General features: G+C 39.1%; 1 protein-coding gene and 1 gene segment (V, D, J or C); one reads left to right on the forward strand and one right to left on the reverse strand.

Moving 5' to 3' along the window:
- LOC115783994 (uncharacterized) lies at positions 1–6,117 on the reverse strand. Its single transcript, XM_030735032.1, has 7 exons — positions 6,107–6,117; positions 4,883–5,063; positions 4,330–4,498; positions 3,444–3,866; positions 3,001–3,068; positions 1,930–1,973; positions 1–592 (listed from the first exon to the last, which is right to left on the reverse strand). Exons 3-7 carry the CDS (start codon positions 4,361–4,363, stop codon positions 487–489), a joined length of 675 nt encoding a protein of 224 aa, XP_030590892.1. The 5' UTR covers positions 4,364–4,498; positions 4,883–5,063; positions 6,107–6,117; the 3' UTR covers positions 1–486.
- A 4,416-nt stretch (positions 6,118–10,533) lies between these two features.
- Positions 10,534–12,427, forward strand: LOC115784006 (Ig heavy chain V region 914-like). The segment is given in 2 exon segments: positions 10,534–10,576; positions 12,097–12,427. Coding segments are annotated over 2 exon segments (372 nt in total).
- Positions 12,428–14,085: the final 1,658 nt, after the last annotated feature.

The raw sequence follows: 14,085 nt of genomic DNA on the forward strand, positions 1-14,085 counted from the left end.
AATACCACCTTCCTTTGAGAAATAAAGGAAACAGAGTGATGAGTTTATGGGCTTTGTTGCTAGTTTGATGTCATACTGAACACAACAGGATATTCATTTTGTGAATTATACCCCCCTATTATTGTTGCAAAGACCTGGCTACACAACAAAAAAAGGTGCTGTACAATTAAAGCATTTAACATCAGATTCCAGAAAAATTACTGTCAGTACCAACACAGAGGACAATGAATTTTTCATAAAACAAAAAGCATTTAAACAAGTATAAATACATGTCAGACATTTGTAACAATCAAACCACTTAAAAAGAACGCATCTTTTCAATGAACAGCATAAACCAATGTGGTATCTACACGTGTGGATCTTTGGTTCCACAGATTTTTGACAATGTTCCCAGGAAAGAGTACACAAATACAGTTTGCAGATATGGATATCCAAACTTAAATGTAACATGAAAAAAGAAAAAAAGAAAAAACTACCAGCAAAATATCATCCAGAGAGCTGTTCGCTGGCTGAAGGAGGCGGCACTTCGGACACGGCAAAGTGATGGTGAAACTGACTGGCAGGCTCCCACGTGTCATCCCAGATTTTGCCACTGAAAAATATAATTTTGCAACAAAAGAACACCAAGACATTTAAAATCAGGTTCGGAGTTACTTTATGCACATAGAGATTTTGCTTACACCAAGCAGTAGGATATAATAAAAATAGATTTACTTAAGTACTGCACTAAAATTATGACTTAAATTTTATAGCTCTTTTCTACTTCTACTCCACTACACCTCAGACTGAAATGGTGCACTCATTAGTATTTGTATGACAGCCTTAGTTCCTGCTTTTCAGTTTAACTTTTCTTCATGTCCTTTCTGTGAAGTTAAAACAAAGTTTCTCCAAATGTGATTTTTTCTTTTTGACAATTATAAAGGTTGAAGTGTTCTGCTGTCCATCCATTCTATTCCGCTTATCCTGTTCAGGGTCTGGGGGGGGGGGGGGGCACTGGAGCTTATCCTAGTTCACATAGAGTGAAAGGCAGGGTGCACTCTGTACAGGTCGCCAGCCTGTCGCAGGGCCAACACAGAGAGACAGACAACCATTCACACCTATGGGCAATTTAGGGTGATCAATTGACCTAACCTCAAATGCAGGTCTTTGGACTGTGGGAGGAAACCCACGCAGACACAGGGAGAACATGCAAACTCCACACAGAGGGGCCCGGGCCAAGGTGGAATAAAACCCAGACCTAGATGTCATTCTAACTGTGAGGCAGTAGTGCTAACCACCACCCCACTGTGCTGCCTGTGTTCTGCTGTATGTTGCGAAATTCTGCTTCCTCAGTGATTTTCTGTTAACGGCACCAAAGAGACAAAAAGAAGATATTTTTCTGAGCTCTTTGTTTCCACTTTTTAGAGATGCACTGTTCTCACACTATAATAATGCTAAAAAGAGAATGTAAACCACTGAAAACTTTCAGTGTGATATTAGTAATTCTTTTATAAAGAATTTGAATACTTCCACTTCTTAACCATTTCAGGTGTGTTCACACAGAAATCTTTGTCAGACATGAACATCTGCTCTCCACAGTCCTCATTTTATTTCCTATTATTGCTCTGAGTGCTCTCATGCTCACAGCACAGTCCTGCCAGAATGATTCCCAACACTACTCCATCCAAGTGACACACTGCAGGTATTTCCCCCACAGTTCCAAGAAACACTCTCAGCTACCAATATCATAATAAAAGTGTATCAAATACATTACTTGTTGTGTAATACAGTTATGATTCCACAATGACGGGAGGAAATTTTCACAAAATTTCTCCAAAAATTTAGATGGGAGAAAAAATAAAACCCAATTTTAATTACTGCCCCCTGAAAAGCCTGTAAATGCAAATAGTGAATTCAACATCAGTGAATTCAATATCAACTACTTCTTACCAAAAAGAGCAGGGGACCCAAGGCACTTTCAATTCTGCTTTCCCCTAGACAGAAGAAAAGAAGAATTTTAGCTTAATCATTGGTGAGCATATATTAGGTGTCTTTAAAAAGCTCTGAATGGTAAATGGACTGCTTCTTATAGCCTTTTCTATTTTATGTTCAGCACTCAAAGCACTTCATACAACATGCCTCATTCACACACATTCATACTCCAACAGTTGCTTTGGAGAGAAACTTGGGGTTCAGTATCTTGCCCAAGGATACTTTGGCATGCAGACTGGAGCAGCCAGGAATCAACCTCCAGATTAGCAGGTGGCCTCCTTTACCTCCTGAGCTACACCCAGTGAATCACAAAACACATTTTCAGACATGAATTTTGGACGGTGAAAGAAGAATCAGGTGATGACACTGTTTGAAGTTGAACTTTTTCATACTACAGCAGTTTGTCCACCGTGTTCTAACTACTACAAATACTACATCACAATGGACAAAAATCTGGCTTTTACCAAAACATTATTATGAACTTCTACTCTGAAGTAGACAGTGACAGTACAGTGACATAATAAAGATTCATCCCAAAAGCTGTCTCCATTTACACACTTGAAACAACAGTAGTCGCCACATCAATTTTCACAGAAACTGAGACACAGTTGGTCAGCATCTATCTATAAAGTATATTTGTGTGTATGTTTGTCAACAAGACAAACTGAGGGCAGCCTGATTACAGAGAAAACTCTATGAGCCCTCAATGAGACACAGCCATCTCTGTGTTAGCCATGTAGATTTTTGCTGCAGAGCAACAAATGCTCTTTACATGTAGCAGGCACACAACGGCTGTGCCTATTTTGGCTGAATTGTTTGACAACATACACATGAAATACACTCTCCAAATGCAAACACATGGGACATTTCCCTACACTGCTCTCAATAACACACTTGAATTCTAACATGCAAATCCTCCAGGTGATGACCAGCAAAGTTCATGGCTGGAGTGCATGTGTGAAAACAACTTGAGACAAATGTATTGTAAACAGCCAATTAAAAAACAAACTTAAAACGGCTCTATATTACCTCATTTATTCTGTTCCCAGTGATCGCTTCAAACTTGAAGATCTTCTGCCTGCTATATTTTCGACAACCTTCAGAAATGAAAAAGGAAAAGTTTAACTAAGAGCCATGATTTCTGTATATACTGAATACAAAATATGACAAAGACATTTCACTCAAGTGAAAATTTGTGAGTTGACTTGCATATTTGAGCATTTTTCTCAAAGTAAGTTTTTAATTTTCTCAATCAAATCCAGTGGATGTACAAAGTCCTCTTAAGTCAGGGATTGAGATGAACCATTTTAGAGAGGCAACCAAATTACAGATGAATAACTAGTGCATAAAATACTGTGTACTGGTTTGTAAGTTCTCAAACACAGCCAAGACACGCCTAATTTTCTGCAAGTTCATTTAGGAATGAACAATGTACTGTAATGTTAAGACATACCATGCAAAAGAAAACTTACCCTTTCTCCCCTTTTTTGCACTTGGGCCACCCTGACTTAAAGACTGGGAGATGTCACGGCAAGCAGGTGGATGAAAAGACTGCAGAGATGGTCGATCTGTGGCTGTAACATGTTGTGGAGAGGTGGTGGAGATTGTTGGAGAAGTGCTTCTCTCTCTCTTCTTTTTTTGGAAAGACTGGGAGCATGGACTAGAAGGAGAGACCGGAACAAGATTAAGTACAAAAATACTCTCTGCCAGCTCGTCTGACAGCATCGTTGGATCCTCCTCAGTGATGGTCTCTGCCTGCTTGTCAGTGAGGGTCTCTGGATGCTCATTGGCACAATGCTCCTTGGTGGTCATCTCAGGCTGCTCTTCAGCAGCATTCCTGGGCTCCACACACTGCTGTTCTGTGGGGATGTCAGGTTGCACTGGTGTGGAGGATCCTATGAAACACATTTACTTTCATAAAAATCTGTAAATCTCAAAGAAAAGTGCTCATATCTAACAGTCAGTACAGGCTCATAAAGTACCTTGAGACAGCTTTTTGTGAAATGCTGTTATATAAGTCAAACTTAACTGATAAGAGTGTTTATTTGTCACATGCACAGTTATACACAGTACAATGCACAGTAAAATGTATTTTGTACCTGCAACCATATATACACACACATATAAATAAGAAGAATAAAAATAAAGTCAGTAATTCACATTATACACTATACTCTATATACTATACACTATACACACTTTTACATGGAATTATAGATTATATTTACATTGTGCAATAATAGTCCAGTTAGGGCTCAGAGTTGAGCAGACGGATGGCTTGTGGGTAAAAACTCTTCTTCAACCTTCAACCAACTGAAATGAAAGAATTGTGACCACAAAAAAAGATTTTACTCTTACCCTTAGTCAAGATAAATTCATAAGCCCTCTGCATCTTCTCCAGGAAATTTCTGGTAGTAGAACTGGGGCCCAGATGGGTAATAACATCTGCTACCCACTTATTTGAGACCTTATCTTTTTTGCCAATAAATAAAATGGGCTTGTAGCCGATAGTCTCAAGTTTCCGCACCTGAAATGAACAAAAACGGTTGGCACAGATTACTTAAACCCACCGTTTTATTAGAGCACAATAATTGTTTATCTTTAGCAAAATATAGATAAAATACTGTTGCAAAATATAAACAGACATAGCTTATTTGACATATAATTTAAAAAAAAAAACTTAAAATATAAGAAATTGTGAAATTTATGAAGACCATGTATGATGAGCTGCGCTAATATGCCAGTAACATCTTAAAACAGCTCATCCATTATACACGGATCAAAGTAGGAAGACGAGTAGCAGCAGGACTTTGCTTGTAAAGCCCAGATCATGTTGTGCTCATTCACAGTACTGATTATATGGAACAAATGGACCTCACTTAATGTATGAAAGATGAGGATTTTTACTTACTGCAATACGGGCGCAATCAATTATCCGGCCAACATTTCGGTTTTTCAGGACAGCTTTCCCCCACTGACCATCCAGTGACTCCACCTTTTCTTTTAGTCTTTGTTTGGTGGACAGACTTCCGTAGCAGACAGAGCAGGTTTTTCTGCTTGCCTGATTGGGAGCCTGGCAAGATGCACAGGGCCTGAATTTGGGGGGTCATGTTGAGACAAAGAGTAATGCACACAAAAATAGGCAACTTAAGACTTAAACAGCCCACTGACAAACAAGTAAAACAGATGAAAAAAGATGAAGAGGTAAACAAAGACAGAGACAGGGACAGGGACAACAGAAGGACTGACAAATAAGAGCAGCGACAGCAGTGAGGACAGAGAAACGAGACAGCCGTGGCTCTTAAAAGTGCCTTTGGGTGTTTTTCACAAACAGGAAGTAGGAAAGGATATTAAACTAGTGTCTGAGGTACCTGTTGAGGGGAAAAAAGCATTCAGAATAGAAAGAGCTTGCTTTTCAGTGTTCTCTTGATCGGTGTTGCCACACTAAGAGATTTTCTGGACTGTTGGCTGGCAAAGACAGGTGGAGAGGATTTTGGGTGTTCTTTCCCAAGTTTGTCCTGCTTTTAAATTCAACAAGTAGGAAAACTGCATAAATCAATATGTACATTCAATTCTTATTGATCTGAACACACCCAGTCACTCAGCTGGCAAACTGTCAAAGCTTGATGCAGTTTAACAAGTTAGATTAAATCTACTTACTGCCCACTGATGTTTTACAGGGGGCTCTTGGTCAGCTGTTTATTTACTGTGTAATACTGAAAAGTTACAAATCAAAGTATGAATGAACCTGTATACATTATACATCTGGACAGATTTGATGCATCAACCCAATGTGGCAACACTGATCTGCATTAAACTCCTTAAACTTTACAAACTTTGCTGTGATGTAGGTAACGAAGCATGCATGAGCAAACCCTCCCTGTGACTGTACCTGGATGATTACCTGTAAGAAGTAAGCCAAACGTGAACTTGATAGGCTAACAGCCGCTACCTTAGCTAGCTTACCGCAAATGTACTGTGGCAAGATATATTTTTAAATGTCTTAAATTATTCACTATGCCACAAAATTGCTCCCCTTCACTCCTAAAAACGCTAACAAGAAATTTGTGAGCTGACACTTTCGGGTTCTTTTGTGTTTTATATCAAATCTCTACAGGTGTGTGTTTTCACTCACCGAGCGCTCTTGTAATGGTCGCATACGATGACGTCAGTGACACGGATTTGAAATAAAAAAAAATTATAAAAAATACGTTAATCGGCATAGTCTTAGATGAACACTGCACATGTTTTGGCCCACATTAAAGTTGTCCTTATTTATTTATTTATTAATTTTTGGTACAGCTCCAAAAGCTGGATTGTCTAAATCAGAGATGGTAAATGACTGCATGAATCCACAGGATGAAATATGTTCAAACTGAAGCGGAATGAATGAACCCGTTAGGAATTCACAGATATGCCAACCGGGAAAGTCATCGTAGCACATTTTATAGGTACTATTGAAAAATAAAGGGAGCCAGTGTCTGACATTACCCAGCATGCATCGCCTCTTCCATCAACGAAATAACAGGTACAAGCGTTATAGTCTGTAATTATATGCTGTAATTTTCCATCATTGTTGTTGTTTACATTACATAGTTTATTGTAGTCATTAGAGGCCTCTATAATGTGATTTTGGAACCATCTAAATATACGGCAAACGGGCTCTCCCGCTGTATTCTCATGTCGTCATGTTTGTTTGGGGTTCCTCCCACATCCAGAGATATGCAACTAGTGGGGTTTTTGATTGCCAATTTCAAATTGGCTGGAAGTGTGTTTGGTTGTCTATCTGTGTTGGTCCTGCGACAGGCTGGTGACCTGTCTGAGATGTAACCTGCCTCTTACCCTGTGACATATTTTCAAAATATTTAACTTGAAATTTCAAGTTATGGATGGCATTTTTTTTTCAGTAGTGTAAACAAGCTTCCATATTTGATAATGCACTTCTGTGTCAAAACAACTACAGTGAAATCATCCTTAATTCCAGACTGACTCCAAAATCTGCAGTCTAATTTAAAACAGGGGATGGAGGAGTTAATGCAAATCTCAGATGTTTGAAACCTACTCTGGTGACTATATGCTGAATGAGGAGTAAACTCAGTTTAACATGATGGACATAAAGACCAGACTGCTGCTTACTTTAATATTCTGGGGAGGTGGGGAGTTTCACTGATTTTTAGTGATTCACTCTGAGCAATGCATTTCTTTCATTGATTTACCAACACACACCAGCTGACAGTTTTCTTGTTCATTTTAACAGGTGTTGATGGTCAGACTCTGGTAGAATTTGACCCAGCAGTCAAAAGGCCAGGAGAGTCCCACAGACTGACCTGTGCAGCCTATGGATTCACACTCTCAGCTACAACATGCACTGGGACAGACAGGCTCCTGGAAAAGGACTGGAATGGGTTGCTGAAGTTACTGCTAGTGGTAGCAGCAAATACTACTCTCAGTCAGTCCAAGGGCGGTTTACCATCTCCAGAGACAACAGCAGACAGCAGGTGTATCTGCAGATGAACAGCCTGAAGACTGAAGATTCTGCTGTTTATTATTGTGCTCGAGAGCCACAGTGACTGAACACGTTTGAGCAGATGTACAAAATCCTATTCTAAAATAATAATAATGCATTAGTCTTATATAGCCCTTTTCTAGACACTCAAAAATGCTTTACAATTTCATTTACACCTCAATCATACTTGGTGGTGGTAAGCTACTAATGAAGCCACAGCTGCTCTGAGGCAGTCTGACAGAAGCGTGGCTGCCAATTTGCGCCTACAGCCCCTCCGACCACCAAACACCAAATTCACACTTAGGCAACGTGGGTTGCACAGGGACACAATGACAGCATGCACTCACACAGGGACTCAAACCAGCGACCCTCTGGTTGTGAGGTGACCCACTGCGCCACTGCCATCCTGTCCCGTTCTCATTCTCACTACATGTTTCTGATATTCAGTGTTTTGTTTGGTGTGTTTAAAGAATCTAGTGAAGTTTTTGTGGGATCTTTTACTAATATGAGTAATATTTCCTTTAAAAACTTTTAAAATTCATTTTGAAATGGCCTCCATTATGATTCCATCATTGAACCTGCTTTTGTTATCTCTGAGCTACAAGTATTGCAAACAGATGCTTTGTTCCCCATTTCTATTTACTTGTAGTGCTTCCAACACCCTTGATGGGACTTTCAAGTCTCAATCTCTCTTCATATTTTCTCAGCTATGCACTCTAGTTCTCCCTGTAGAAGGAGATCTACTGCATGCAAATAATTTCTCTCTTAATACTAAAAGAGGAATTATTTGCATATAGAGGAATTTCCAAAGACAACAGCAGAGAGCAGCTGTATCAGGCTTTAATGCAAATAGAAACACTGTTTCTCACCAACAGGAATAGCTAATTCTGCAATGATTCATTGTGTAACTCTAAGAACTTGATTACAAAAAAAATTCTCCGTGCAAATCCTTTGCTCTGATGCTTCATTTCATTTAATCCATGACTCTCAGTTTTCACCCAGATTTATACCTGCAATAGAAACATATTTAGGCGCGTGCATGTGAAGAAAACATTATTACAACATCAACCTGAAGCAGGAGCCTCTTTTCTTACTTTGCATAAGAAGTCTGATATGAGACAATGAGTCAGTGATGCTCACTTCTGACTGATGTATATTTTTACGTGTTTTGAATGTTTATCAGATTTTTCTCATTAATCTTAAAAATCTGGGAAATTCTAGAGCAATTAAATATGTTATATTACAACCCACTTATGAACCATGCAGTGATCTGGTTCCTGAAATCATTGCCTCTTAAATAATAATAATAAATAGAAGAACAGGCACAGATACAGAGATGCTGGTAAAATCTAATGTCAGTCATAATGAGAGAAACCAGTGTGTTTCTATGTTTTCTGTCAACATGATAACAGCTCTTAAATGAACAGCTTAACGTTTTGTAAGACAAGCAGTACTTTTCTCTCAGTGCATGATTGATGCTCCTTTATTATTATTCTTTACATTTTTCTTGTAGCTGACAGAACTGAGGAAGATATTTACACAGTGTAATTTCCAACATATGAGATGCAAACACAATGTCCACACTCAATTCAGTCCACACAGTGAGGAGGAGCCAATGCAAAACTGAGATGTCTTTCACTCACTTATCAGGCTGCAGAGAGAATGAAGGTCAGTGGAGACACAGTTTGATATGATGGACTGTAGCACAGGACTGCTGCTTTTAGCTCTCTGCTGGGCAGGTGAAGCCTTATTATTATTTTTATTTGTCTTCATAAAGTTAGAGCTTGTGTTAAAACTTTCTTTTTGATTTGACAGGTGTTGATGGTCAGACTCTGACCGAGTCTGAACCTGTGATTAAAAGGCCTGGAGAATCCCACACACTGACCTGCACAGCCTCTGGATTCACATTCAGTGACTACTATATAGCCTGGGTCAGACAGGCTCCTGGAAAAGGACTGGAGTGGATTGCAAGCCATTATAACAGTTATAACATCTATTATTCTCAGTCAGTCCAAGGCAAATTTACCATCTCCAGAGACAACAGCAAACAGCAGGTGTTTCTGCAGATGAACAGTCTGCAGAGTGAAGATTCTGCTGTTTATTATTGTGCTCGACACTCACAGTGACCTGAGCCAGCAGAACAGCTGTACAAAATCCTCCAGAATGTATTTTCTATTGAAAATTTACTCTGAGAGATCAATAAAAAACAAAACTAAAAAGAAAAGAAGAATATCCCCACATAACAGCATCAACAGCTAATTTCTGTTTAAAAATAACATTGTTGAAATCATTGTCCAGATATCAATAATAAAAATCCCCAATAAATATATCCATTCTGTAAAGCCTCAGTGGAAAACTTGAATGTCTTAAATCTTCTCTTGTGACTCAGGGGTGAATAACAGGGACTAACTCACAGTTTTCCATGATGGATATCAGGACAGTTTTTTTTCTTTCTTTCATTTTCTGGGCAGGTGACTTCAGTGATGAGCTTACTAATTTTCATTGATTTATAAACTCACAGCAGGTAAAGAATTTCTTGTGACACCTTTAAAAACTGAAAAAGTGAAGCAAAAACATGATCAATCAGCAATCAAAGAGCCTGGAGGGTCCCACAAATTGACCTGTACAGCCTCTGGAATTGCATTTAGCAGCTACTATACAGCCCGGGTCAGACAGGCTACTGGAATAGAATGAGTTGCCCGGGTTGACAATACTAGTGGTGGCATAAAATGCTGGTCTCAGACAGTCAAGACTGTTTTACCATCTCCGGGAACAACAAAAACCAGCAGTTGTATGAGTCTGAAAACAGTCTGAAAACTGACGGAAAACAGTTTAGAGATCAGATAATGAACAAAAATGAAGCAAATTAAAAAGAAATAGAGAAAATGAACATATGTCCATCTGTCACAGTCATTGAACCTTCATATTTGATTCTGTGCAAATGCACAGTCCCTCTATTCAGATCAGCATAAAGTAGTTTCTCATAATTGGCAGGTGTGTGACTGCATCAGTGAGAGGACAGAAGAGCTCACATCAGCTCAGCTTCAGTAACAATCATGTTCTCTGTAGCTGTGATCCTGCTGCTGGCTGCTGCATCCTGTGAGAAATTTTAGTTGATTCACACTGCTAAATATAATAGAAATACTAAATAATAATTGTTAATAATGATTTATTTAATTCAATAATCATTTAGGTGATACTGATTTCTGCTTCCACAGGTGTGTACAGTATTGATCACATCCAGCCAGACTTAATGGTTGTTCAGCCTGGACAGTCTTTGACCATCACCTGTCAGGTCTCTGGTTATTCTTTGACTGATAGCAGCTATGGAACAGGCTGGAACAGACAGCGCGAAGGAAAACCAGTGGACTGGATTTCCTACATATGGAATGATGGGAGCATTTATGAAAATAATGCTTTAAAGAACAAGTTCAGCCTCAGCAGAGACACTTCTGCTGGAACAGTGACAATAACAGGACAGAACCTGCAGCCTGAGGACACGGCTGTTTATTACTGTGTGCGTTACTACACAGTGATACAAACCATTGACAGACCTGCACAAATACTCAGCAACTGGCAACACACAACCACATCTGTGCTGTAATTATGAATAGTAAGAGACAGTCTTCTCTTATTTTGACAGCTGCTGGCAGTCAGACTCTGAATGAATGTGAAAAAGGCCTGGAGAATGCCACAAATTGAACTGTACCCCCTCTGAATGATCTGAGTCAGACAGGCAGGTCTGAAGGGACTGGGATGAGATGCTGCTATCACTCATGCTCACATTTATTACTGTCTCTCTACACTGACCCTTACCCATGAACATGACAGATTCATTTTTCCATACAATGAATATTTCTAGTATACATGTGCATTACTTTTCTTTCTCGGAGGAGGAGTCAAGGTAAAGTTTTTCAGTCTCACCTCTAATTATCTGACTGCTGAAAACAGAGGGCACACAGTGTAACATGATGGACTGCAGGGCAGGACTGCTGCTTCTAATGCTCAGCTGAGGAGGTGAAGACTAACTGATCTTACTTTGTGACTGAAGTTTTTTATCATCCGTACAAAACCCTGCTGCACTCACTTGGGCCTACAGTAAGCATTAAGTGTATTTGATATTATTTATTGACTGATTTATTTAAAGAACCTGGACATCTCCACTAGATTAATGTAATCAGAATAAACTGTAAAATGATATAACAGCAAGATGTCATTCATCCCAACAGCAGTTAGACTATATAACGCATCATAATGTCATGAGTTACTTGGACACTTTACCTCCTCTGCCATCACTTTATCCTTACAGTCCATATACATTACTTTTAAGCTAAAATGCATGTTGGTAAGATTGTTCAAGTTTGAGTCTTGAAAAAAACAGCTGTCTCCTTCCTGTGAGGAGGAGTCCATGCAAAGCAGGGATGTCTTCCACTGCTACTTAATAACAGATAACAGCCAACTTTGGGTGTGATATTGAAAGATGGATTACAAGTTAGGACTGCTGCTTTTAGCTGTTTGCTGGGCAGGTGAGGCTATTCTGATCTTGATTTGATATGTTTATTTTTGGAGAATAATTTATTTGATGTTTTTGATCTTTTGTTTTTTTAATGTCTCGCTAGGTGTTGATGCTCAGACTCTGAGAGAATCTGAACCGGTGGTTAAAAGGCCCGGAGAGTCTCACACACTGACCTGCACAGACTATGGATTCCTCTCTGGATTCACATTCAGCAGCTACAGGATGGTTTGGGTCAGACAGGCTCCTGGAAAAGGGCTGGAGTGGATTGCTTATATCAGCACAGCTAGCACTCCTATCTATTACTCCCAGTCAGTCCAGGGTAGATTCACCATCTCCAGAGACGACTCCAGCAGTAAAGTCTACCTACAGATGAGCAGTCTGAGGACTGAGGACACAGCAGTTTATTACTGTGCCCGATGTGACACACAGTAAGAGGAAGTAATAGGAGACTCATACAAAAACTTCTTCCCTTAGTCATCACTACCATTGGTAACATACAGAGTCTTATAGCAGCTGTCCTAATATGATTACTTCTTATTTGTAATTACTTAAGTACAGTTCCTGATAATTTAGGGTACTTTGTCAAAACATGGCACAAGTCTTGCATGCACAAACATTTTTTTTTTTTTTTTTTTTTACAAAGGTTTACTTTTCTTGTTAAATTACATGCAAGACATCATTTTAACTAACAGTATATTTAAAAAAAAACACATTGTTGGCTTTCATTTATTCTGTGTTTAAGACAAAGCAGTTTCCAATAAAGATTTGTCAGCCTGGATGAGTATTTCATGGATAGACGAGTATTTAGAAGCAAACACAGCACAGAAATGATTGCTACGTGTAAAGCTGTGAGTTGTGTTGACAGTTTTGCAAAGAGTGTGTTATAATATTGCAACCTGAATGAATGTGCATTCAGTTTGAACACTAGAGACACTGATAGTGTTTCAGCACGCTGAAAAGAGGTAAAATTCATAAATTTTAACAATGTCTATTATCTTTTTTCTCTATAGAGAATTCAGTGCCAAAGCTCAGCATATGAGAGCTGGAAAAAATGTTTCACTTAATCAGTCATATTACATAAGTGGTGCTTCAGTTGTGGAAGTGATGTTAAACACTGTTAATTTAAAGGTTGTGAGCACATTTTGAGACATTGAATTGCATTTAGCATTCATTTGTCATGATCTGTGCTGGTGGAAATGTGGACACAAATGCAGATGAGAACAGTTGAGCTGATTGAGAACACAAATTCAAAAAAGAAATCCCTTTATTAGTCCCACGATGGGGAAATTCAGTATAACAGCACCAAAGAGCATAAACAATAACTAACATACCATAATAATAATGATAAAACAGAAAGTAGAATGATAAAACAAAACAGTATAAACAATAATGGAGGACAAAGATTATTTTACAAAGTAGATCATTATATAACACCCGTTTATTGCACTAATAAATACATTAAATGACATATTTTGCATGGTACTAGTAAAGACAGGGGGGGTCATAATGGTTGAATTCTAAGTCAGACTGTTGCAGGGAGAAAAGGCCTGTGAAAGGGTGCAGCAGCCTATCACTGATGGAGCTCTTCAAAGCTGTCACAGTATCACACATGGGGTGGGCCTTGGTATCATCCTCCACTCTGTAACCATCGCCACAGTGTCCAGGGCGCCCCTCAGGACAGAGCTGGCCTACTTCCTAAAAAAAAAAAAAAATAAAATAAAAACAGCTGATGCCCCCACAGAGTTGTGTTTTCGGACTGCCCCCGGCACCCCGAACGAGCTCAGTCTCCTGGGCAGGAAGTGTCTGCTCTGGCCTGTTTCTGGTAAAGTACAGCGGTGTTGTCTCAGTCTGGGGTTTTTTTTTGTTTTTTTTAATAGATTCCTTAGATTTAAGAATCTTCAGTCAAAAAATGTAGGGATTTAAAATCTAATGTTGGCACATCAGGTGAGGAGTGAGACCAGGAGCATGCTTATCATTTTTTCATCATTCACACGGTTATCTTCATGAATTTGTGTCCCGGGGTGAGACTTTTAACCAGATCTAAACACTACTTCTGAGGTGGCAAGTAAACAAAGTACAAATACTTTTTTAT

Source organism: Archocentrus centrarchus, chromosome 8 (genome assembly GCF_007364275.1).
Source record: "Archocentrus centrarchus isolate MPI-CPG fArcCen1 chromosome 8, fArcCen1, whole genome shotgun sequence".
Classification (NCBI taxonomy): domain Eukaryota; kingdom Metazoa; phylum Chordata; class Actinopteri; order Cichliformes; family Cichlidae; genus Archocentrus; species Archocentrus centrarchus.